At 39.1% G+C, this 27,812-nt stretch overlaps 1 protein-coding gene across 22 annotated transcripts in view; it reads right to left on the bottom strand.

Moving 5' to 3' along the window:
• Positions 1-27,812, bottom strand: part of FGGY (FGGY carbohydrate kinase domain containing) — a 327,635-nt gene that overhangs the window by 11,479 nt on the left and 288,344 nt on the right. For 18 of the 22 annotated variants that reach the window (XM_075037209.1, XM_075037223.1, XM_075037208.1 and 15 more), the window contains 4 exons: positions 26,656-26,803; positions 24,858-24,932; positions 21,093-21,213; positions 17,703-17,797 (listed from right to left, as the gene is read on the bottom strand). In XM_075037209.1, coding sequence (XP_074893310.1) covers positions 17,703-17,797; positions 21,093-21,213; positions 24,858-24,932; positions 26,656-26,803 — 439 coding nt within the window. The remainder of the gene's footprint in view (positions 1-17,702; positions 17,798-21,092; positions 21,214-24,857; positions 24,933-26,655; positions 26,804-27,812) is intronic. The other 4 variants (XR_012651845.1, XR_012651846.1, XM_075037228.1 and 1 more) reach the window with 4 other exon arrangements.

Raw genomic sequence — 27,812 nt, 5'->3', positions numbered from 1 at the left:
TTGCATGGAAAAACCTGTAGGCACCAACTTACACAAATTCATTGGGAAGAAACTATTCTTGTTGGTAAATGTCAAAAGTTACCCTCATCACTACTCTAGCTATCTGTCAGGCCTGACATTTTTCTATACAAAACCAAAACCAAGGGCTATTAATCCCCACCTGCCCCAGAGCCATAAAAGAGCTTTTGATTGCAGTAATATTACATAACCTCTTTTAACGAGCAAATCTAAATCTGCCACCCAGCATTGCCAGCAGGAATTTTTAAAGGTATCCGAGGCATCTTTTTCCTTAGGAGATCTTCTAAGAAAGCATTTGTATTCATTTGGCAAATAGAAAAAGAGCATATTTTATAATTGACTGTGCCCAAAACAATAGCTGGTTCTGTCTGAAAACACACCAGTTAGAATTAAAAGTGCAGTTAGCATGTGAGTGAGTCATCAAGTGGTAGCAGAGTTTGGCTGGCTCACAGCCCAAGATCAAATGTAGCACCATCCTGCCCCAGGGGTTATCTTTAAAGCTGAGATCTTGCAGAGAAGAGCACACTAGACACTCTCCACCTTCCCACCTCCGAATTTTGGCTAGGTGGGAGGGTTAGTGAGCTTGTTCATAGGCTGCCCTTTTTATCTCCAGGAAAGGCGAACAGCACTGAATCCCCCCAGAGGGTTGTTCTCACCTTACAACACCCAGCTGGTCACTATTCCTACTTTTACTTTGCTGTCCCATCCTATTTCCCATTTTTAAAGAAGCCCTCAGTGAGCTGCACCTTGTGGCTCCTATTTCCAAGGAAACCTTGCCCCTTCACTCACTTTAATGAGAAATTTCTAACCCACTGCTCCTGAAGCACTTATGGGGGAAAGCTCTTCCCAGCACAACTTCTGCGACTGTAAGGAGGGCAGTTGGATACCTTGGCTCCTGAATTTTAACCTTGGACAAGTCATGCAAGCCTTCTGCACCTCAGTTGCTCATATATTCCATGAGAATCAATAATGCCACTAGACTAGTATCAAACACTTAGGAGGGAAATCTAGCCAATGTGGGATACAACTAAAGAAAAAACACTTTGTGCTTCACGATTCAGCTGATCCTCAGAATTGAGCCAATTCCTGCTGCTGAGGATCTGTCCTTTTATTTAAAGACAGCAAGCCGAGAGAAGAGATGAATAGCAGAGACTCAAATGGCTCATGGAGCTTTTCACTTGTAGGTCACCAATCAGAACCTCAGCGAGGTCAGTGAGTGTTTGCGAGTTATCGTGGTATGCAAGCTTTTTATAGTGTCCTTTGCAAAGTGGATTTATTGGCTTCAAATTAATTTCTACTGTATGCAGTTTTCACAACATGAAACCCTCCATTGTTACAGCTCAGTCACTGTTAACCCTTCGCAAAGCTACACAAGAAAAACTGCTACCACCACCTGAACAGCTTGCCTTTTAAAATCATACTTGAAGAAGCCTCCTAACTGTGAACTGAGCCTGGATGACCTCAAAGAGCCTTTCCTAGCCTTGAGTAGAGGCACAGCCATGAGAGGAAAGTTGTACTGCAGCTGCACATACTGTTCCTCACTCATGCATAAATCGGGAAACGCAGAGCCCAGCTCTGCAGGCTTGTTCTTTACTCCCCACAGTGACTCTGCAGCCCTCACTGGGTCTGCTCATGGAGGAAGATAAGTGTGTGTGCTGGCAGCATCACAGGACTATTCTTTGCAGAAAGTACTTTCTGAAAGAAAAAACAAAACAGAAGAAGCAAAAATGAACAACTATATCATTATCTAATGTGCTGAGATCTCAGCAGAGATCATTTCAAAGATCCATATTGTTTACAGCAGCTGATGAGTCTAACAAGTGCTGAAGCTCTGCTCTCGCTCAAAGTGCTAACATATTTACAGTTTTCAATCCTGTCCTTAGCGCTTATCTGTCATTTCAAGATGAATGCTCCTTTTGTACAGGCTAATTACTTGCACGAATACTCTACTAGCTCAAAATCCCAGATTTGTTTCGCTTTTCCATTAGCAGCAATTTTGTACTTTGGAAATTGCTTAATACAGCAAATCTAAAATAAAAGCCAGTTTTTGTTCAAAGGTATTTCTTTGGCTGTGACAAGTCTAGAATGGGGGGAGGGAAATTAAATTACTTTTCTCTGATGAAAGTCTTAATTTTACTGTACAACTTTTCTAAGCGCACTTACCCGTTGTTCTGCGCTGGCTTGGTTATTGGTATTAGAATAATTTGTGAAGATCTATATAAAATCAAACCAGATCAATAGCAGATCCAACTATACTGCTTGATAAGAGCGGTTTTCTCATGCTCAACAATCTTTTCTCTCTCTCTATAATACATCAAAAATTTGGTAGGATCCCATCCTACCCCCTCCTCTTCCAACAAACAGTAGGACCATGTGCAACTGAAAAGCTGTCAGTCATTTCATTTTTACAGGAACAGAAGGAATGCAGGCCATCTACAACTCAGTAACTTAATTAAAAAAAAATACAACCCAGACATGCAAGAAAAAGGATACAGTTATAACGAGGAGGTCTTATCCTGTTGAATGTTTTACATTACATTCATTGGGTTACTGACCTGTCACAAACCAGTTTCAGATGCAAATCAAAAAATGCTCAGCAATGCAAGATGCATCTGTTGTTTCTGCTAATCCTGATCCCACTGCAGTCAAAAAAGGATAACATCTGATTTTCAGAAGTCTCCAGCAAATGTCTTCAACTGCAACTTGAGCAAAACCAGCACCCGGTCTCTCTCAGTTACGTGTTAGATACAGCAATAGATGTCTAAAGCTACAAGCCTGTGAATGAAAATGCTCATCTTGAATTAGCCTTTGTTGTTCCTAAGGAATTGCCAATACGAACCGTGAGTTTCTGCTTTAAAGGATGTGGTCTCCCATTCCTGCCCAAATATTTTCTAAAAACAAGAATTCTCCACATGAAGTGCATTTCATTGTAAATGAACACAACGTCTAAAAGTCATGAATGCTGTAAATATGAAAAACTTATATAAACTTCAGAGTTGTATTCATGCCATACTGCATAGGCCATCTGTCATTATATACATAGTAATGAAAATTACCACACATAATAAACTCGTTGCAGTTCTAAAGTAAGACTTTGTTTTCCCATTCAGAAGTCAAAAGATGTTCCAATTATGTGCAACTGCGTTGTCAGTCTACAGGCCTTTTCATTCTTACTTATTTTAATCCACCAGAGCAACACCATTAGCATCATCACAGATTTTCTTGGCACTTTTCATTCTATCACCTTTAACATAACTATAAAACCAGCCTCTGAGGTACTTAAACATCACTACATCTGCTTCACAAATCAGCTGGATGAAGAACAAAGTTAAACAACTTGCCCAAAGTCACAGATCGAGTCAGTGGCAAAGCTGGGAATAAAGCCCATGTACTCTGACTCTCAAGTTAGGTAACACACATTGTTTTCTCATTGCAAAATTCTATTTTATTTATATCGAGGTAAACTCAGAAGAACTTGATACTACAGTAGCTTATGTTAGGTTTGAACTAGTACTGCTGATGACAGAGTGTGTCACCCAATATATGCATTATCTCCCATTACCAGGCTGCTAATAAGAACTACATTGGCAAATACAGCTTTTTTTCTCTGTCACTAAGAAATATGACACTACATTTTACGTGGTATTTGTTTGATCTGTAAAGCCAGCCAATTCAGTTCTTATCTCAAGGACTTTAAACAAGCCTGCTGATTTGAGGTGTCTAACATTTCTGGACATTCGTATCTGCTCATACTTGAGGAGTTACACTATGAACAGGGATGCTGATAAACAAAGAAAAGCCCTTCTTCCTTAACCGTTACTGCTAACACTGCAGAAAAAACCCAGCATGAATGGGTGGAATATGTGCAAAAACCTCTCCAACCCTAAATCCTATTGCTATGTTGCAGATATAAGGTATTATCGATCCACAGTACGTTTTCCTGCTTTCTGAAGTCACAAGCAAAAGAATGGCAAATGCCATCATTCGGAGAAATGGAGAAAGTTACGAAACATAGCAAAGAATGTGGATGGGAGGAAAATTAGGCAGGAAAGTTCAAAGGCAGCTAAATGAAATGCTCGTGTGAAACAGATCCTGTGTAATTAGCCACTAGGGGGAACAAGAGTCATGCTGCTTAATTAAGGTGCAGTCACTTTTAGCAGCGGGCCCAGAGGGTTATCCTTGCCCAGGGAAGCTGGCTGGGATGTTTGAACACTGGCCCTGTAAGCTTTGCAGTGGGACAAAGCTTTTCTGACCTTTGTGTTTCACTTTCCCCTTTCAGGTCTGTATAGGCCTTGGTAGAAGCAGTTAACAAGGCTTGAAGAATTCATACACCTTTCATATTTTCTAGCTGCAATTAGCTATTTCTGCACCTGAAGCACCTGATAAAAATATTTAAACAAAAACCTGGGAGGAGAAGGGAGGAGACAAAGGAAAGGGAGAGGACCAAAGAAAGAAAAATGGCAAAAAAGGAAAAGCTGTATTTTTCAGACAGTGTACGCTTGGGTGTTGGCTCTTTTAAAGTATAAGGGAAGAAAAATCACATGCAGCTCATATGCAAACTGTGTGAGAAATGTGGAGCAATGCTCTGCTGATATTGTTAGACTGAGGTAGTGGTTGGGAGGGATGGCAAGGGACCTGCATGACCAAAGCTGCGTGGGGAAAACGAATGAGGCAAAAAGTAAAAGCCCCTCTCGGGCCACTTTTCCTCTGCTGCTGCTGAGGATACAGAACTATTCAACAGCATGTCTGGGACTGAATCACAGACAAACAATCTTTTCTATTACCATAAAAATGACAAATAAGTAATAGTTACAGCCTGTAAACACAAGACTCAAATTAAACAGAGTTCTAAGTGGTACACTGTAACTGGAAGCAGGAACCTACTCTTATTAGAGCCGGCTCAGCCTAAAGAGTATCAGATGTTACTCGGGCCTTAGAAGGCCTGAGACATAAACTATGTGTGTAAGAGAAAAAGAAGTCAAATGACTCATGACAGAGTTTGTTTTAATATAAATTACTTTCTCTGTCTCTTTGCTTTTAAAGACTTGCCATTTTCCAATCTTGAACAGCTAACCTAGGCAGCTGGCTTCCTTAGCCAGTGTCCTTCCTTTTGTGTATAAAATGCTGGCATTTACAAACTCATATCCCTCTGGCTAAGGGAGGGCGGTTTATTTTAGCACTGTGATCAATGCCATCACAAAGCTTTCCTCTTCCAGTCCAAGAACACTGGCACAGCCCAGTCAGTGCTGTGTGGCTGTGCTGCACCCATAAAACAGAGGATACGCCACAATGCTTTACTGAAGTCCTACAAGCCTTGAGAGTAGACCTGAGGGAGCAGCACTGAATGAGCCACAAGCTCATCCCCTCTTTGCTTTTTATTACGTGAGGACACAGGTAAGGGACTGCGATACAGAAAGAGCATGGAAAGAGAGAGAGAAAACAAAAGAGGAGGAATAAGATGAAACAGGAGTGGGAGTAGGGAGAGGGAGATGGCGGGGATATCGGGGATTTAGTGCCAAAAAAGAAAAGCCCCATTCTCCACCACACCTATCTTCTTTCTCATGTCTCTTTTATTCTCTTTCCATGCCAGTCCTGCGGTTCTTCTCTGGGATGAGTGGAACTTCCATTTCCAGAAAGCCACAAGTTTGGCATTTTGCGTCTTATGGCAAATGTGCTGGCTAGCCAGTGTTTTTACAGGGACAAAGTTACACAAAGCAAATGAAAAGCAAAGCTTGCTTGGTCTCCCTTTCATGCAATGCAAGAATCATCCCTTAGATGGGACTATTGCAAAATTAAACAACCTTACAACCAGGACCAGTAAATAATGAGTAATGTGCCTGTATATACAAAGCTTTTATACCAACCAGTCAAAGAAAGTGAGGATAGCTCATCACAAAAAGACCCCATTTATCAGAAGGGCTTCAAACAGCTTAGCATCTTTAGGGCCATTACTCATCTCTTTCACCTAAGCTAAGTGCCAGCTTCCAACCTAGAAGCTAACACATATCCAACTTATCTGCTGTAAGGCACTCAAACACTGCTTCCCTCAGTCTAGTCTAAAGATACAGGATTCAATACCTAAACTACTTGAAGTTAACAGATATTAGTGATTTCATGACAAGCAGATAGGAAGACACTAGTCTGGGAAAATTAGGCAAAAATCAAGTCTTACCAGGCATTCTGAAAGCAAAAGGAGTCTGACACAAGGCTGCTAGACTCAGCAACGTTTTGCTGAATATATCCAAGGTGTTTAACTCAGTTCTGAGCTACAGGGCTGGGCAACAAAGGGACTTTCCAAATGCGACACATTATCATCCTCCACCCCACAATTTTGGGAGGGGGAGGTTGGGCTTGGTGATGGTACAGCCCTCCACACATACTCTTGTTGAGGAGAGATTCTTCAGAGGAGAAAATTTTGATGAGAAATTGGTTTATTTTCCAGACTGTTTTCCCTTGGAAGGTCCTCTGTGCCTCCAGAGCTCCAAAAGATGTGACATGGTGAGATCTAACCACTTCGCTCTGCTCAGCGAGTGCAGTGCACATCCCTTTACACTGTTCCTTGACAAAACGATGTGCTCCCATCAGAGCTTCCACACCCACACTCCTCCCTAAAATGTCTACCTGGTAAAGGACTATCTGGAAGCTGTGCAGCAAACAGCAACTTACAGCAGGTGCTCACACAAACAGACTCTACATGGGTCAAAATACATTTATGTGCAGAAGGTTAGTAATGCTTTGGTGAATGCAACTCCTAGGAGTACTACACATTGAGTACATGGCCTATAAATCATTCTTAGCTGCAAAGTGCACTTGTGAAAGATGACAATGCAACTCACTTTCACTGTTTATATACACTTGTAAGGCCCAGCAAGATATGGGCACAGCGGTTCTCCTTATTCATGTTGTTCTAATATTTTTCAACCCTGTTCTGGAGGAGTATCTGTGCAAAAATCGGCAACTTATGCTTTTCCATGCCCACTTGGTGGTTAGTGTTTCTGCCTAGATTTCCCTCCAGAGTGACAATTATGGTCTTGCTAATAATTACGTGAACACTTGTCCCAGTAAAAACAGAACAGAGCCATGAAGCAATTTCATATGGATTCTCTCTACATGTCACTGTCCCAATTTCTAGTATCAAACGGTGTCCCAGAAATGCGTGAAATGTTGCTTCAAAACAAGAAAGCAAGCAAGAGTTGGGAATGGTTGTTATATGTCTGTATCTCAGAAACCAAGGAAACAAGAACCTATGACTTAGCTGAACAAAGAAAGGAGAACGGGAACTGGATTCCAATTCTGAGAATGAGGAAAGCCAGTATGCTAATAAAGCAACTGCCTTCTATTGCTAATAAAACTAATAAAGGTTACGGGATCTCTCCTCTACCATTTCAGATCCATGATTATATGAAAGGGAATAAAGAAAAATGTCTTTACTGTTAACCACAATAAAATTAAATGTATTAGAAATGCCTAGGTAATAAACAGAGTCTTGTTAAACTATACAAACAGGGCAAATTTTGAGAAACAAACCCCTCTGGACATCTTTAGCAGAAAGGGCAACATAGTATATGTAAGTTATAAAACTTTTTCAAATATAGAGTGGCAAAAGTATGTCCTGGTGGTACAAACTACTGGCATCAAATCCCACAACTAAGTGATCATAACGTCCTTCAAAAAAATTATTGTGAAAAAACCTCAAGCATTTCAGACAGCTAGCGCTGTGACTCTACATGCTTGCGCTTTGCCACAGAACAGTCTGATCCCCTGCGCTGACATAGCAAGAGTGCAAATCCCAGATGGAAAATTAATCTCACAATGTAGCCAGATTGAGTTTCCAATTCTCCAGTGCATAACTTGAAGGTTGTTCTGCTCAGCTACTGAAGAGGTGAGGGCAGAGAGACTTTAACTTGTTTGACATCCCGAACATCATTTAAGCAAGACAAGCTCTGAAAAGGAACTTATGGCTACTGACAGTTACAAAGGATCCATGGTATCCTCCTTTGTACTCATCCTTCCTATAAAATATTGCTATCACACTTTTCCCTGCTTAAATGGCCTGGACAGAAGGGGAGTCCAAGGTCCAAATGACTTCAGCTATGTCTCTGGGTATGTGGGTAAAATCTGTCCTTAAAATAGAAAGGAGATGGATCACAGTACATTTTAAAGAATGTATCTATCTACTATAAAGACACATTTATGGTTTCCTCATATTTATGGCTTTCCTCAAGAAAAGACAGGGCCAGCAAGCTAGAAAAACTGTATCATTGTGATATTATTAAACTACCTCTACAAGCTGATCTTAGCCTTAGTTTGCTTGAAAAAAAATCAACTAATTGTACATCTCCTTAGACAAACTCCACCATGGTCATTTCATGGTTTGTTACAAAAATATGCAGCAGCAGAACCTGAACTATTCTAGGCAGCATATTTTCTCCTGCTTGCCAGGTCTTGGGCTTACTGACAGATGAGAAGCATACCATTGGTTTAGTAAGAGTCTCAACTTCTGCAGATTAACAAAACAGTAAATCTTATTCTTTGCCAACATCAGCTGATGTGAGTTTATTAAAAGCTAAAAGGCATGACGATATACGTGTTGAGCCTACAGACAGAAGAGGTTACATTTACATACATATGGTTGCTTCTAACACAGTAATCGGGTTATGTGCATGCAAGATACAGAACTCAGGTGAAGTCAATGGAGCTATGCCAATGAGCAAGGCCAGCTACACCTTCAGCATAAAGACAGAGGATTAAATAGATTTGTTTGGTCATTCGAGCCTCTAAGAGGTCTTTATTACCCTTTCAGTCCATCTTCATAAATGTGAAAAATAAGTAATAAAATCTTTATCACCACTCTCAGCCAGAACTAATAAACAGGTAAGTCACATTGATATCCCAACACACAGTGCCTCATCTCCTTCCACCGATGTCCAAATAAAAGGCCACATTTCATTTCATTAGTATGGTATTTCATTAAACCACCTACTTTTAGAAAAATAATACGGCCACATCTTTAAGTCCTGGATTTCTGAGATTGTTGCCTCCAACGTTAGTACTTCTGTGCCAAACACTCAGCTAATGTGAATGGGTAGTTCTGTTATAGCCAATATATTACACTGACTTACTGCAGCTGCCTTTCCTTATCACTAAAGAGTTACTGAGAAATTCCAAATCTGAACATTTGTGTACTGGCTGACATTTAAAATGGACCATGCCAAGTTTCCACAAAAGGACAGCAATTAACAAAAGACACCATCTTTGTGTCCTATTACCTATAGCACCCACAACTTGGTTCTGAACGGGTAATAATATGAACCAACTGCAAGAGCTCTAATAGCCTTTATCATTTCAAGATGCGTCATCTACCAGTGAACTGTGTGTCAGATTCCTGTTTGGGCTCTGATCCAGTAAAGTACTTCAGCACATGGGCAGTCCTGCTTATCTTCAACTGAGCTTCTTGCCTACTTGAAAGTTAGATGATGTACCTAAGTGCTTGATTGGATCAGGGCACTGGAGTAAACTGGTGTCACTCCTCTGAAATCCTGGAGCAATACTGATTTACATTAACTGAGAATTTTGCATTATGATTATGGACTAAGATCATCTGTCATTTCAGTAGCTATATGACCTGCTACAACAAACTTTGACATTTTCTTAGACAAGTTTTTACCTGTAATAATTTCAAGTGATATAAACCAACTACAAATCATCTAATGTGACAATGAACCAAACACTACTGTACAGCATGTACTGATCTGATAATACATCAAATGTATGACAACATATAGCATTAGACTTTGCACTCCACCAAGAACATTTAACAGCAACAGAGTTATTTCTCTCAACTCCAATATAAAAGGCAGCCAGCAGGATGATATCAAATGATGGCAGCTCTGCTTCTCCTAAAAGGACCTTGGGGACTCCAAGGAGATTTGTGTATCTGCACTTCCAACAGCATAGCAATGTGGAAATGTTAAAGTTAGTAAAGCAAACAGTCCTCAAATGAGAAGGGCAACAGATGTCAACCAGTATCACATGTCAGTAAACAGCAACAAGACAGAGGGTACTTTTCTTAGCACTTTTGTGAAAGCATCATGCTATCAGCTACAGCCACATCTCAGCTGTTTGACTCTCTAAGTAGTAGTGCTTGTATGTGTGATTTAACTCCCACCAACAGAGGATTTCCAACTATATGGAAATACTGTCCACTGAAGCCAGCTGAAAGAAAGTAAGAAATGCTTCTGCATATTTATTGTGGCTTGAAAAGTGGGGGAAAAAAAAAAAAAAAATCACACTCTCAAAGTGATTGAAAGCTCATTCTGTGCTTGGCAGAGACAGACAAGCATTTATATTTCTCAGCTTTAATACAGAAGGATCATCCTTAGGGCAAAAGAGTAGTTGTGATTCATCCATTTTTTACCCTTACTGCAAAGGCTTCTGACAGTAAGGCCAAAATATGCTAACTAAAAAGGCACTCTTTGTACAATAAACACTAGGCCACAAGGAACTGGACAGTGGCCATCAAATCACTGCCTTTTAATTTTTCTCTCTCATCTATATTTCTCTAAAGATTTCTGGTAAGAAGGCAGCTGACTCTATACAAAAGCCAGAGGCATTGCCAGTATCTTGGTGGTTTCATGCATGCCATATTGAATCTAACTTTATTACACAAGAGAAAAAAACCCTTTCAATTAGGCAAAGATGTATTTCAGTGTCAAAACACCAAGCAAAGAGGTAAAGGGATAGAGTTCTTCTACTGCTGAGTCACTGCTTTGAGTCCAGGTCTGGTTAGCTGCAAATATACTCTGCAGCCATTGAACATCTTAGCTGCTTACGTGGAAAACCGTTTGGTTCTCAGCAAGCAGTAGAGTCCACATCATGAACTGTCCATGACATCCCTTGACAACTTTGCTGCCAGTCATAAGTGAGAGAACAACAAATGAATGGACTACGAAGATTCAGCTCTTTTCACCATTAGAATACTCTCTCTAACAGTAGATATATAAGCTATGCACTGAAATTTAAAGTCATTTTTTTAACGGAGCACATGTCCTGTCAATTGAGACTGATCATATACAATCCAGGAAGGAATTTTTTTAAAAAAATCACTTAGATGAAGAGGCCATACCCAGCCAATAAACTACTCAGAAAAGCAAGAGCTGTCATCTAGCTTTGCCCAAGGATGGTATCCACTACAACTTGGGCTCAAACTCTACAGGTACAAATCTGGAGCTTTTGAAGAGAAGGAAGGCAAGATCACAGCACCTTAAAACACTCCTTGTGTACAGCATGGTGCCTAAGAACAACCATCTCCTTCCTCTGCCTTTCCAAAATCCTCTGATTAAGGGAACAGGAGAAAAAAAAAACCATCCCAACACGGCAGGAAGGCTTTTACTAAAAGGTGCATTAATTGGGTAAGGCAAGCCAACGAAATGATTAACTCGCTGCTCTCCTTCAATATTATGTTTACACAAGTTGATTATAGCACTTAATTACTAATTCACCCTGCTCAAAAACAAGAGTGCTTTAAATTTTTAATGAGATGAGGGAAGGCAACATTCCCTAACTCAACAGGGAGAAGTCATTTTATTTCCTCTTTTGATTTCCCAAGTTATTACCATTTCTAAGGAAAAAAACTATCCCCTCCCTGATCTGTCACTTGGTTCTTGCTTTTGAAAATATGGAAATCAAGAAGACGCTTGTATTAATTTCAATCCATGACCTGACAGGTAATGCTTTGGAAGAGGAATAGAGGATCGGATCATCAACTGAAGCACATCCATTGAAATAAGTGGAACAAAATTACACCAGAGACTGCCTGATCCAGAAATGCAAATAGCCTAATCCCCTCCAGTTCTGTCAGCAGAAATGTTGAATATGGCCCAGTACTATTTATGGGTGTTCTTAAGACATGTGGTCTATACACAATTGCCAGTTGGTCCATTACCAAGGTTGTGGACTAACCGTTGCACTGAAGAACTTCTTCACATTCATGACAGTCTGTAACATTTTCATTGTTAAGAGGCGGATACACAGCATATCTCATGTTCTTCCTGGCTGATCTATATAAAACTTGTGTTTTCTGTGGGTTTTGCTTTTGATTTTATCCTCTATGCTATATCACCCAACAACTTCCTTAGTCAACGGAGAGGAGATGTCCATTAAATTAAGCATAACCAAGCAGTGCACAAACAAAACTCGTCCGAGTTCCTTTAGTACAAAGTTGTAAGTGAATCATTTCCCCTGCACCATCATAACTTTAAACCCCTGTTTGCAATATATCTCCCTCATAGTTATGGACTCTATGCCTGTTATCTTGAAGGTGAGCCAGGTGACCCTGATCCACATAGCTTCTAGAGCTGCTTCCAGGGCTGTAAATTGTACCTACGGGGTACTTCAGATGCTCAGCTGCTACGGCTGCTAAATAATTCAGCTAATCCACATTAGGTAATTACCTAACACCTCTTTCTATAGAATCCGGCTAATTTTTATATAACTCCAATCTGCTTTATAAAAACAATGAAAAAGCTTTTCCCTATCTTTTTGCAGGATATACCACCAACTTGCATAAAAACCAAAACAAAGAAAAGACTACACCTCCCTTAAAAGTCAATTTTATACCTGAAAAATCTTGTAGTCATGTAGACTCTTAATTTCTGGCTCAATGTTTTACACCAAAAATGATTACTGAAAGCTGATTACAGAAAGTTATCAGTAAAATGTATTATAGTAAATCATAGAAACTTTCTTCTCTTCCGTATCAGTCAGTAACAATGACCTACATTAAGACAGCAAATCCAAAATAAATCTGGTAATCTGGTTTCATACAGGTAATTTTATTAATTGCTTTAATATGCAATTAAGGAATAGTCAGTGGGCTGCAGGATTTTATAAGGCAATAATCCTGTTCCCTGGTGTACAGCTTTGTCCCAAAGAGTAGGCTATCCAAAAAAAAAAAAAAAAAAAAAAAAAAAGAGCTGGATGACTGCCAAATCAAACAGCACCTTCTTCCCATTTTCAATTACATACAAGTGAGGCAGAGTAACGAGGATATACTGGAAACTTTGACATTTATTTATTGAACATTTTTACTGAGAAGGAATTGCTGGCTTGCTAAACCGGAAACTATATTTTTACTACAGAAACAATCACATAGAAAACCAGGATCCTGCTGCTCAGCATGAAAGGAATGGCTAGAACCAATAAATTGACCCATCTAAGCCAGCAACATTAAGGTTATTTCATTCAATGCAGCATGTATTTAAAAAACCAAAAATACAGTGTATATTTCAAAAATCCTTATGTCATACTATTTTACGCAGCACTGTCTTCTGTGACCCAGCCAGGTTGTGTTACAGCTCATAGGCACAACAATCAAGAAACAACAAAACAACTAGAAGAAAAAGGGTGTAGCATTTGTAGGGGCAAATTAAAAGATAACCCAAGTTGCAAGAAGAACTTCAGATTTTCTCCCCTTTCCAGAGATTCTAGAGACTAAATAACCAACAGATGAAATGTGGAAGAACTCACCATAATGCATGTTCTTTTTTCTTTTTGGATAGACCAATTGTTTTAATTCAGTTTTACCACAGAGGAGAAAAATGCAGGGAGAGTAAATGAAGAGGAAAATAGGGAAGTCAACATTCTTTGAAGCAACAACATATGGTGACCAGGCAGGAGAGATGGAGGTTATAAATCTTTCCTTGATAGAATTACCTAAAGATGAAATTGCAGCTTCAGGGGGCTTGAGCTTTAAACCACACTAGATTCTAGCAAATTAACCTGTATGGTTACAAATTTTGCAATAACCTTCATTTCCAATGCTTCTTTGTAAAGGCTCAGCATATTGAGAATTTTGGTACCAATACAGATGTGGTCAATAGAAAGCATGAAAACCTTTACTCCACAAATCACTCAAAATACAAATAAAAAGATATGAAAATTAAGAATTAGAACAAAATGCTGCATCCTGCAAATAGTCACTGTTGTAGTATAGAAAGGGAAAAGAGACAGGAGGTACACTGGCGCCTGGTTCTTTGTGAAAAGAAACTTATTTAGGAATACCAAAGGAAAGAGGAAAAGCTCTTTAGTGTTCCAGCCACTATGACCAACTGCCCAAGAAAGCGAAGGGTGAGAATCCTGCTGTCTCACGTACACTTCTGACTGGGTTCATCATACAGCGATATGTAGGTAAGTAAGGTGCCTGTCCTTGGAAAAAACATCCTCCAGCGTGTCTCTGAAGCAGATACTTCCCCATTTCCAGATCCCAATGACGGAATGCCACAGGACTAGGCATCAGGGTAGTACAGGAGTATGAGAGTAACAGCAACCACCACAGCCACTACTTTACCCGTAAGGAAATACCATCCAAATCCAATGCATTTCTTAACCATTAAGCTAAATAAAGCCTAACTCTAATTACTATATAAGGTTACCATAGAGTCAGGTCTTCCCTAGATGACCCATCTCTTCTTTCCTGTCCTGAAAACTGATGCCCTGGTAGACTTTAAGGATCTTGTCTGTGTGTCCAGATTTTCAGAGTAAAGAGCAGATTGCCGGAGCCGTGGATCTGACTTGGTTGCCCCATGCCCCAAACCCCTACATTGATGGAACGCACAAGCAGGTCAACTCTTACATGTAATGCACGTTACATCCCCAAAGCATCAGATTTAGCACGCAGACACAAGAAGAGCCCTGCTCCGTAGGCTCACCAGCTCCCTGAAGCATCGCTCAACCGCGCACATACTACACAGCACACATGCACGTACTTCCATACGACATTCCGTAGCAGAAGCCTGGCAGCACTACTGCTACTGCTTATCACTAGTGGGTTTCACGTGCCTGTTCAGCAACCAGTCCTTTTGTCAGCAGAGCATGTTGAAGTTGGACTAAGATTACCAGAAGTGATTTTGAGGAATCCTGGCTTTGGGTGCTATTTCCAAGCTGTCATAAAGATGCTTGAGTTTTAGAAAACAGAGAACAGCCAACCCATGAAAACCAGATAGCTTTTAAATGTTTTGATTTTGACATTGAGTGGAGATGTCCAAAAACCATTCTGAGAAATGTGACCGGTCACTGGGACAAATACAGTAAAAATTCCCCTTCAAACAACCATAGACATAAGGAAAGAGGTTATTGGTAAAAACCCCTCAATTTTCTCCTTTACTATTAGACTGAGCAAACAAAGAGCTTTGGAAAGCACAATAATTAAGCACAAACCATCTATTAGAGGACAGGTAATAACCTCTGTTATTTGCAAAGACTAAAACAATGCTGAATGTTTGCAGCAGCACCTCTAAGAAAGATTTGTTTTGGAAGATGTGTTAGAAAAATAAATTTAAGAGAAGGATATTGAACTGCAATGCTAGATATGCATTTATGCCTCCCCAACCCCCAAAAGACATTTATTCAGTTTCTCGTTTCTTGATCCCAAGCTGAATTGTTTTTAAAGTATTTTCACATTATCTAACATATTTGCTCCATGATACAACTGGTATTGCCACAGGTGGGACCTCTTTGACGACAACCTTCTGAACACACACAAAGCCAAAACACTTAGAGGGTGGTTTCTTCACACTGCTGATATGTTGTGGCATCCTGGATAGGATTCAGGGCCTCACCTGGCTCCCAGTGATCACCACAGGCAGTATGATGGAAAGAAACATGCTACAAATGCCCAGTGGGATGTATAATAGCAGTAGTTTCCAAACTACTTTCCCCTTTTCTGTTTCAGAGATATCCCAGGGAAGCCCATGGGCTTGACCTGTAACTCAGTGAAACAAAAGGAAACTCCTGCTGACTAGCAAAGCCCTTGGAACCAGACCTTGCACAAACAGCGGCTGAAGCACTGGAAAAGGCAGAGGCTGCGTTTGGGAAACCAGACTCCTTATGCAGTGCTGAGGCACCGGATTGCAATTTGTATTTATTCTTTTTCTTTATGTGCTTGTGTTAACTTACTTGATTCAAGCAGAAATGGGAAGGGAGCATAAGGAGTCATGAAGTCCGGCTCCTGACAGTCACAGGTAAGCCCTTAGGAGAAGTTTACTCCAGGAAGACCCACAGAACCTGCACTGTATTTATGACAAGCTAAAAACCATTCCAAAGAGGCCAGTACCTCCTGACATATCATAACAGTAAAAGAGCACACACTTTTAAAATTAAAAAGTCTGTGACATGGCTGGTTCAAAGGATCTAGTTTCACTCAGTAAGATTTCTGAAGGAGTGTGCTATGCAGGCTGACATATATGTACCTATGTATAAAATATACATATCTGTTTGACATTATTGAATATGCTCCTGAAATATTTTTATATATAAGGGCAGGGTTAAAAACTGAAGGTAAATGAATACACCGAAACTGTATAAAAACACATCACAGAAAATTTTGCAGCATTAGATTTTTCTAATGGTTATGAAGACAGACTTAATCAGTTTTGAGATGTTCAGTTATTGCATAGTAGTGGAAAACATCTTAAACTTGGAATGAAATATCTATGTATTTGAAGGCAAAAGATTAACAAAAGAGTAAGAATTAAATATGAGGTCCTGTCACCAAAAGTTGCTACTGAAATTACATTTAGCAAAACAAGTTCTCCTTACAAGCACTAGAATTATTAAATACATATATATATAGTACTTATATATTTGTTGCAATAGGATTAATTTTAATGGAAAAATTCTTATGAAACTGCTCTTCCTGCTAACTTACATAGCACTGCAGAATATTCACATTTCAAAATTTCACATTTGGAAAAATGCCAAACACGGCCCAGTTCCTTAGCTTATGTTGAGCTCTTTATTGATTCCCGTAGAACTGCATCAATTTAACTAGGTTAAGAAGCTGACCTCCTTATTCAGAAAATGCATTCAGATAAGTTTTTGTGCAAAATTTCATCTACAAATACCTGCACCTGATGTTATTAGAACGAAAAGTGTATCTAGGGAGTGTCCTGATAAATAATTTTGTCCAACTGGATGCAGTGTACTGTTTAGTGTCCTTGTGTAGCATGAGGAGAGGACGCGTCTTATACTAGTGGAATTGCCAGGTAGGAAAACAGATATGATTTTGGGTATTCAGACCCTTCTTTGGGTTTCTGTATACTACTGTTGTTTATGTAAATGCAGCTAAGTCATGCTTTGGCTGATCCACTGAACATAAAAGCCTTACTGCTACTTTTACAACTGTTAATGGATTGAAATAACATGAATAAACATGAAGTTCCATCCTCATTATTGACTCTGCATTCACTGTGGGCAAGACAAGAGGTATAGGTGTGTCATTTTTTACTGCATAAATAGTGCTATGTTGTTTCTTATGTTTAACATTCCTTAATACGAAGGAAGGAAAGTAGGACAAATATAACTGAGATGAAAGTGTGACCTTCTTGCAGGATCAGAGCCTTGCCAAATTCCCTCTTTTGTCTATAAAATTATATGGCCTAACTTCATAGACAGCAGCTTCTACCTGCATGTCCCTACAGTCAAAAGACAAATAATCTTCAATACACCTAAATAACACACAGAGTTAAAAAGAGGGTGGAGGGAAAGCGATGCTGGCTCTCGTCCGGCTGTGCAGAAGGTACAAACTTTTCCACTTGAATTAAAGTCTGTGCATGGTGCCAAATGTCAAAGTGTAAAACGCATTAAAACTGTAAAAAAAAAAAAAATAAAAATCAGGTACTGCATACCTGTATAGACACAAAATCCCCAGAAGCACAAGCTCCAAGAATAGCAGCACCCACCAAAACAGACTCCACTTCTTTGGACAGGACAACAGGCTTGCCTATACAAGAAAAAGCCATGCGTCTGTTAGGAAGAACATAGCAGTACTGCACTAGCGGCACAATAAATAATTAAAGCAGAAAAGACAAAGAAAAAAGGAATCAAAAAGGACTAAACCATGTTCACAACTCTGTTCAGAGCTACAGTCTACTGTAGATTAATGTAAATCTCTCTGCTTTGTGGTTCCAGGCTCCAAGAAAAATGCAGAATTTAAATAAAACAATTTCAGCAAAATATTAATGCAGAACATAAAGTATATGAAGAATAAACCCCCAGACACTGGCTATTTATCTCAAAGGGCTTGGTATAAACCTGTTACCCACACCCTCCAAACCCACGTGCCTATTAAAAGTTGACCTTGAGGGGAAAACAGGGTGGTACCCTTTTTGTTTCTTTTGCAACGAACAAAAAAAAGATTGTTTGTGTTTGTTTTTAAATATATAGACAACAAAGCCAGTCTGGTTTTGCTGGGAGACATGAAAATATGACTAGCAAACGTTCACAAGCTAGGTATGAAATAGTAAGAGAAATCTTGTCTTCCAAATTGTGCGAGATACTCGACAACAATATTAAAACACTGGAAAAACAAACAAACAAAGAAACAAACAAACTCAATATCTATTCTGAAGTAGGATTAAAAATTATTGTTTCATCACCCATGGGTACTATCATGAACATACTTTCCCTCACTTCACACAAAGTTTTCTAAGACCTGTATTACTAGTGTAAAAACAGCAGGAAAAAGACTAATAAACAAATAAAAATTGGCCTGCTTTCTTAATTCTCCTTAAAAATCTAAAACAATAGCGTAAGTCTAAATACTTTTCTAGCTGCACTTCAAATGCTTATCCTCACTAAGCCAAAAAATTTAATATTCCTACAGTATTTGGCATGTGTCTAAATTTCCATTACTGAGATAATTTCATTCAATGAATGATGATGCAAACACAGTGGTGGGAGGAGGACTTCCTTCTGTGAATAGCTTCAATGATATTATGCCCCAAAAAATGCTGCTCCTGAGAGACAACTGTAAGATTAGAAGGAGCTGAAATTTGGAGGAAGATCTGAAGTGAGCCATGAACAACTCCTATGGAGAAAAAGGCAAATACACACTTTTCAAAATGAGAAATACAATTATTAATATGAGAAAAAATTATTGATACAAAGCAAATTCACCTTGCACCCCAGGCATCCAGTTACATTATGCTAACCTTGCCCTGTTCCACCAGCGTAAAGCTCCTTACAACCATCTTTCAGTGAGTGACTTAAAGGTGCCACAGTGGTCTTTATGCCATTTCTTCCCACAGTTAGCAGAGGCAGAGTGACAGGGAAAGAAAGCGGATACAGCGAGACCTTGTTTTTGACTGCTGGAGTGACTACTAACAGTGAACAAGTGTAATTACAGCATCCCTTAAATTTCTCTGACCAACCAAATCCACCTTGAAAACATTAGTGTAGGATCAATCACCTGAGCATTCCTCCGGTTCAGATGGACCACAGCTCAGGACTTGGGACAACTTAGAACAGAAAATCTAAAACTCAAGCTTACAGCTACACGGCTCTTTGCCAGGCCTTGAAGCAGTAAGCAATTTTCAGCGTGCTCTAAAATTTACTGCACATTTCCCGCATCATCAGAGTGAATACAGAATTCTTACCAGGCAAACAAAAAGATCAAGATACTTTTTAAGTGGCCTGCGAAATTATCTATTGGATGTCTGCATGGCTGAGTCATGGGCATTTGCAGCTAACAATAATATATTCAGATTTTTTTCTTTTCGGGAAAGAATGGGGGATTGATTCTGGAATGTTAGTTATTTTATCTGATAGGCTCTAATGAGTTCAACATAACCAAGAGCATTTCAGTTAGATGAACTCTGACATCCCTTGTCAGTCATTGATTTTACAAATGGGGGAGAACTCCAGACTGCAAAAAGGCCTTTTTGTACTGAATTGTACTTGGCCATTAGTTACAGTCAAAGAACTTCTGATTACATTTTAATCAGAATACCTTTTCACAGATCTTTTATTTTACACATCATGAGCCAGCACCCCAACTCTACACATAGCTGAAATTCACCTAAAACATTTGAGTTATATAAGGAAAGGCACAGACTTGACAACAGCATTTTTTCACAAACAGAAAGTGTTGCTTTGACTACAATGTATTTAGTGAATTCTAAGGTCAATAGGCATTATGCTTTTTGTTTCTCCATTTCTGTTTTCACCTCAGGTAAGTACATAAGGCATATTTTTATCTTCCCTGCTGCATCAAGGTTATGAAGTGTGGTTTGATGTTAGAGCAAGTCAGATCTCCAGACCAAAAGCCCCAAATCTGAGCCTTAAACTTTATTCACGACAGCTCAACTGGTCTTAATTGGAAATACACTCAAACCACAAATCATTCAAAATTTCTCTGAAGTCTTTTACACTAAATTTTGTTATTTTTTAAAGTATATTCAACTGACTCACAGGTGTGCTAAGATGTCCAACACACACAGGCTTAAAGGAGACCAAAAATACCACACAAGCCTGAGACCTCCTCTTGTAATGAACCACACACCCAGGACCTTCCACCCATCGCGAATTCTACAAAACCAAATGCAACACCAGGCAGCCGCAAGGATCCAGAAATTGTCCCCTAAACCATATTAATGATACAGACATGGAAGCAATTCAGAAAAGAATTGTTACATATAATGGATACTGTGTCCAGCATGAGCAGCAAGTGTCAGAAGTCCAACAGAATTCAAATAGGAAGAAGCTAATAGAGGTTTTAGTAAAACACATCTTATACAAACCATGCTCACAAAATGTAGTGGGCATTATCCTCATCTAACTAGCAGCTTGTAATCTGACTGAATGGAATAATTTCTATGGAACGTTTAGAATAATTTTTAAAAATCTGATAGTGAGAAACATCTCTTACATGTAATTTATGCACATTGGTTTTAAAAATTCCATGCAAGGTTTTTATATTTATTCTATTGCACTTCCTTAAAAAAACCTGTAAGTCTGAGATGTGCAGATTGGAAATCATGCTGAAGGTCTCTCCTGAAGCCCATTTTCTGACAATATGAAGTATGGAGCTTTGTTGCACCGCATCTCTGCGTTATTCAAATGTCTTTAAATTTCAGGAAATTCAGTCTTGCAGGAAGTAACATTTCATTACACACTTTTTGGCCAACCAGCAAAATAGAGTTCTATATAAAGAAGTATTTATTTTTCCAAAGACAAAGTATTTAGCCACCTAAAATAAAGTAGTTTACACTTCTTTCCCCACACTTCCTCTAACTTACCAGTAATGTCAGCGTGCATCTGCACAAAGAGAGGGTTCTTGCTCAGCCCACCGCACAGAAACAGCGTGTTGATATGATGCCCTGCAGCCTGCATAGTTTCCAAAATATGTCTTGTTCCTAACTTCAAAAAAGGGGGGGGGGGGGGGGTAACAAAACAGATGAGCACAGAAGAGCAGCCACATGAACAGATCTTAAAGCATAATTTGCTAAAAAGAATACTACTACTAACTGGCCCTACCAGTAACCTGAGGGCTGGGAACAGACCTGCAGGGGTATGGCCTCTGCTTAGCTTCCAGCCAGTAACAGGCATTGTAATTAAGAACTAGAAAAATCAAACAGATGGCACTAAGAATTGGGAAGTATATGGGCACAGCATATTGCAGTAAACATCCTGGGGCTGGATGAAGAAGTGAAGACATACCAGTACACAATAACACAGGGAAATGGGGCTTTCGGGGGAGTACTGACAAGGGTGAAGACAGGGATTATGAGAAGACACAGAAATGGGCACCAGGAAAAACTGATGGCAGTGATAAGCAGCTGTTTGTGACCAAGTGCAGCAGAGTACGGAAAACGTTTCCAGATCTGGAACTAAAACCTATGTGGCAAAGACATCTCCACCAAAACCTTCTATTTACTTTGTATAACAGCATCTGAAAATCACTCTCAGTAAAGAGATTTCAGTTCTGAAGCCAAATAGCAGAACACAACAAAAAAAGGAGCAAATAAAAAACTCTATTTTCTGTCTTTTCAGCAAAAAGGAAAACCCGAAGAATTTTGTATTGGCTGAACTATTTCTCTTGGCCTTTGCCCTATGCAAAATAAAATGTTCCATTTCATGCCGGGATTAATTGCAACATCTAAAATGTAGGCATATTTTTATACTTTTCATTTACAGTCTCCATTCTGAGAAACTCAAATTAGAACAGCTCAGAGTTCCGCTCTGCGAATGATGAAAGCAAATGCTTTGCCATTTTAAAAAAATAATTTCTCTTTTTGTTTGCTTTGCTTGCCTCCAACTACTCACTGAAGTCAACCTTCTCTCTCTGTCCTCTTGCAAGAACATTTTCCATTTCTTTGACAAACTATTTGTCTAAAAATAATTCCCAGCTCTTTATAATACCTTGGAAGTTAATTTTGAAGCTCAGACTTGACAAAATGCCCAATTCAAGCCAAAATTTTGCCCAAGCTGACTCTTTGTAGGTAGATTCCCCACAAAACACAACCTGGTTGAAGTTTTCACGAACCGTCATTTAAGTCTTCTTTATGCTATGCTGCAAGTTCATTAAGAGGTCTGCAGCCTGCAATAAACCCCTCTTCAAATAAAAGCTACTGAAAATTGAAGCTAGCAGAGTTTCATCAGACTGGAGACGTTTTACTATGAATGACTGGCACCACTCTAGATAGGCCTTCAAATGTATTTTGGTTTTTCAGGCAAGCGGTTATGAGGAACTTTAGCAGCCGCAACACCAGCTGACTAAATCCATCGCTTCCCTATTGACACAGAGGGCTAATTTCCAAATCACACAGCCACCATTTTAATTATGGAAAAATAAACTGCTCTAAAAAGAGTCTGTCTCCTCAGAAAGGGCTTGACGGCCACAATTATATCTCTGATCATGTTCTCATCCATCTAACTGTTGCATCGCATTTTGCAATGAATAGTTAAAAGGATATTCTCTTTCACTACTTCTGAAATTCAAATTTATTAACAACTTCTCTCACAACATATACACGTCAAAGACCCTGAGAAAGAACATGCTGTGAAAATTATTTTGTGTTTACCTGCCTGGAAAATTGTATTCACATAGCAATTTAAATTAAAGCCAGACTTATTTCATTGTGGGTGGGGGGGAACTAATTTAATCCTGGATTGGAGAAAATGCAAATTGAGGGGCTTCAAATGCAAATTTTATATAAAAAGAAAAAAGCGTCTCCTGCTGAAAAGAAAACTAGAGATTAACATTCTGTGGGCAGGCCTACACTTTTTACAAGATTTTTCCTTAGGTTTAAAGTCTATCTTGCACCCATTGAAGACAGCTAATGGTACAGGATTGGGACTGTCCTGAACGAGAACTGTTTTCTTCAACAAAAGTGAAGCTAAAATTGGGAGTGATGGAGTATGAGAGGAAAATTAAATTTCCTAGGTATCACATTAGCGGTTAGTAAATATAGCAAGTCAAAAACAAGCCTGCTCTGACTACTTTTTAGTTACTGTTTCAATAGCTTTTTAAGAATTTCCGTTAACTTACAATGAAAGGTATGGTATGGCCTTTTTATATTAAATCTCACAATCAGTGCAACTAGCTATCAAAAAGATATGCAGATGCTGAATTTAGTGTTCAGCACAGTAGTTGCATTTTACAATAAAATTTGAGTTGTATCATATAATGAGATAATAGGTGACTTTCCCAGGATTTCCAGCAGAGAATGTTTCCACTTCGTTAGCACGATACAATAACAGAGCACCTGTTCGATACTGGAAAGTTTCTTTCAGGGGGCAGTATCAGTCGCTGGCATTGTTTAAACTCTCCTAAACATTCTTATTTAAATGGTGGGATTACACTGAAGCATCAGGTACAACCAAACTACATTCATCTTAAAAAGGATTAAAACTCACAACAATGAATTCCAGGCTGGGGTTAAGTTCTCGTTATTTGCTGAAGAGGGAGGGTTAACACATAAGATGTACAATTCACAGTAAATTTACAGCAGCCGCCCACCCTCTATATCCCAGATGGCTGACCCAGCCTAGCAAAGTTGTTGTTTAACCAGTAGAGGAGTTTGGAAGTTTTCCAAGTGAACAGAGTTTTGTCAGGAAAACTCCCCAATTCATCAAACTGTTAATGTTTTGCAAAAACACCTCAAGTTCAACAAACTTTAGGGAAAAAAAAAAAATCAGAAAGAGGATGTCAAAGGAATGCCAATTTCAGTCACCAATGCCTGGGGATAGCACACCCCATTGAAAACACCCTGCACCAGGGTTTCAAAACAACTTCTTTGACCCAGGTTGTCACTTCAAAATAGAACTTCTTGTGAACTGGAAATCCTGGGTTCCAGAGAAAATTAGGGCAGAAACAAAAGTATTCCAATAAAATTACCCATCTCTGCACGTTAGCACACATCAAGGGCATTTTCATAAAGACAGCCCCGCTGCTTTAACAGAAACACAGCCACAGGTTGGAAATGCTACGCACGAGACAACTGCTTGCCTTGCAGCAGGGAAACCGAGGGAGGGGTGAGATCTGGTCTGTTCGGTCTGTAGCGTTATGAACTGAATCACAGACCCACTCCAACTCGCTGTGGTACAGAGTTCTGACTCATCTAACAGGCAAGCAGGGGAAATCCATGGATTTAGGAACAATCTGAAGCTGAAGCATTTTAGGGGAGTGCAAGTTCCTTCATACAACTGCCAAAGCTTTTTTTTTCCACTCTCTCAGCTTCCCTCTAGACAGCCCATGCTGTTAACGCTGCCCCATATAGTAACAGCCTCTTTCCTCACATCTGCACCAGAGGCAAAATCTCCATTTACAGAATTGCAATAAGGAGAAAATTTTTTAGGGGAACATTTTCTCCACAGTCTGTGTCGATTATCCTACAGTAGGGAGTAGTCACCAATGTGGGTAAACAATATCTTGCTCCTTTAAGAAGTCCATTAAGTGAATTCATCTATTATTAGAAATCTGTTTAGCAGAAGGGAATGATCAGTCTGCCACAGAACATGAGACAATTCATTTATTCTTTCATGCACTTAAAATGGCTTACAGCAATGGCTTGAATCGTGGCCAAGTAGATAAGGGCAAGTTCATCCAGACCCCGAGACAATGTTAGTCCAACAACCTGTGTAAAGATCAAAAAGAAAACGTACAAATCCAGCCAAAGGAAAACTCTATTATTTTCTACCGTTTCTTGTTGTAACAAGTTTTAAGTGCTAATTCTAAGTCCTGCTTTTGTGAGCTGCACATATAATGTTATGTTAAACATGTTATTCCTGATCTGGGGAAGAACCGCATAAATTGTTCTTGCCCTTGCAAAGAAATAAAGAACAAACGGCATATTGTATGGGATTAGAGATAGATTAACTCTGACAGTTTTATGTTATGACTCAGATATTGCTTGTGAATGTATTTAATGTAATAATATGAAAATGCTATTACATAAAAATAACTTTTTAAAAGCATTTCTCCCCCTCCCTTCCAAGCACCCTAACACTGAAACACAATTAATAATTAAAGACTATATCTTAACCTCCTTTACTCTGACATAAATCAATACTGCACTGTAGTTACTCTGGATTAGTATCAGCATAGGCAACAGCTGAATGCAGCCATAACTGTGGCAGAAAAAATGTGTTGCTATTACCAGTATTTGCATACAGCCATCATGCCAAGGAAATTCTGATTCTGCTGCAGCATATAATTCTTTTATAAAATAATACATGTATTATTAGGACCCCCAAATATATGAGCCATCTCTGTTTGTTTTTTTTTTTTAATTGTTTCCCTCGTTTGTGGTTTAAAACGCGTTGCAGTGCTTACGCCTACCCTTTCCTATCTGAACCTCAAATACAGCAGATATTGGTGTTGGTGACTAGCTTGAGACGCTGACTTCAAGGACAATATGACATTTTGAAGTACATTTTTGCATTAATCACCAGGTATTTTGATAACATCAAATTATATCCTTACGATATTCTTCTGTTATAGTTCTGCACAGTAACTTCCTGGCTTGTGACCTAGCCGATCTACCGCCATGAAGTTCAGTGAAGAGAAACATCCAAAAATTTAAAAGATGGGCTGAAAACCTCCCCAGCAGAGGTTCTCTGGTCAGCTTCCAAACGCTGCTCTTTCTGGTTCCAGATTGCAACGTTCTGAAAATTTCTTTGTACAGAACACAGTATTTCAATCCCATTAAGTTCCAAAAGTAGCCATTTTAAAATCACAAGCCAGAATCAAATCAGGTTTACCTTTCAACAAAGGGGTATGTAGCACCATGGTTGCATAGTTCCAATCATGAGAGCATCTATGCCCATTTTTAACAATAAGCAGAGGGGTTTTTCAGTTTCTGTTGAAATTTACTACCCAGCAACTCTAATACAGCACATTTACTGAACATTTATCTCTTTAAATCAAGCAATCTCTCCTCAATATATTTCATTCCTTTCCCAGATAGGCATACCTAAATTTGTGTTGAAATTCAGTGCAACAGATATGCAAAATTCGGTAGACAGGTGAGTTAACAACAGCAAGTGCTGCTAGTCAGTGCTCTGAAATGTGATTCCTAGGAAAGATACTGGGACACACACAACACTCCTCATATTTTTAGAAAATAAATGTGGCTGTAGTGATATCTCAACTACAATAATCTCTGGTTTTCTACTGAAACATTAGCACACTTCAAAATGCAGCAAGAAATCCAAATCCTATGGGACAGTTTAAATAGCTAAGGAGGAGTATGCTCAAAATTGAAAAAAGCTCCTTCCAAGTTTTTTTTTTTTTTTTTTTTTTTTTTTTTTTTTTTTTACCCTGTATTGACCTTTTTGCAAAGACAGGCTGTTTCTTACCATGCCCTTTAGTGTCAGATCTGTTAAGGGAGATCTGTTACCATGGAAATCTGGCCAAACATGTAAATCAACAGTGAGGAAACCCACAGGCAAAGATTTCTTAATCAGATCCAGGTGACTGTTCAAGTATGTATATATACTGTGAGCACTAGAAAAAAAACAAGTTGGAAAAAGAGTGGGGGAGGTTATTCATCAAACATAAAACATTTGTACTACCATCAAATGCAGAAAACTCATCAAAGAATGGCAAATCCCAAATCTAAAACAAAGGGTTGGAAAGGCAAAAACGACTGCTTGCCAAACTCATGGCACTGCAGAGTGCAGGCAGTGGGGATGTCTATCTGCATGTCCATTCGACAGGCCATGTGAATTCCTCAGTTTCGCAGGATGAGGGAAGATAATGGCACTTTGTGGTCTTCAGTTTGTACATTTACTCCTACAGGTCCCTAGACAAGCCAGAGCCGTTTGACATTTTGGGTGCTCCTGATGCTTGTCTCTAACAGAAAGGTGCTGACACTGTGAAAGAGAAAGCTAGAGAAAAGCAAGCTGCAAGAGGGGAATAAGGAGGATTCCAGGCAGAAATGAAAATCAAATTCCTTTACAAATGTTTAAAAATTTCTTTGATTAATCAATAGCACTGGACTTACAGCTTTCCTTTTTTAAACCATAATTATTTCAGTATGTGTTATGATTAAAATGCAGCACTAAGGGTGGAGGAGAGAAAGCAAGTGGCTGCTATTTTAGGGAGGAGGCAAACATGGGCCTAAATATGATTGTATCTAAGTTCAGATACTACACCCAACTCCACAATATCCAACGGAGTTTTTCCTGGACCAAGAGCAGTCTTAGGACTAATGGTGAATTCTTCAGTGCTTTGGCTTGCAATGACTCTAGTGACATTCCATTTAAAAAATGTTGCAATTATGCTCAGAATATTTTTTCAAACACTCATACTATCATGAACAGATTCATATATATTTTTCAACTCCTCTGAAATCTCCAAGTGGGGCATTTAATTCTAGACATGTGGGTCAATAATAGCATCTAACCCTAATTACAATTGATTAGTCATTGTCTCATCCACTGTAGACCCAAACAGTGATATTCATTTAGCCTCTACATGTATATTCAATTGTGCACTAATGAGATCCCTAAGG

The sequence above is a fragment of the Buteo buteo genome, chromosome 10, assembly GCF_964188355.1.
Source record: "Buteo buteo chromosome 10, bButBut1.hap1.1, whole genome shotgun sequence".
Classification (NCBI taxonomy): domain Eukaryota; kingdom Metazoa; phylum Chordata; class Aves; order Accipitriformes; family Accipitridae; genus Buteo; species Buteo buteo.
Note: the sequence above shows the minus strand (reverse complement) of the source record. Positions and strands in the feature narration are given on the sequence as shown.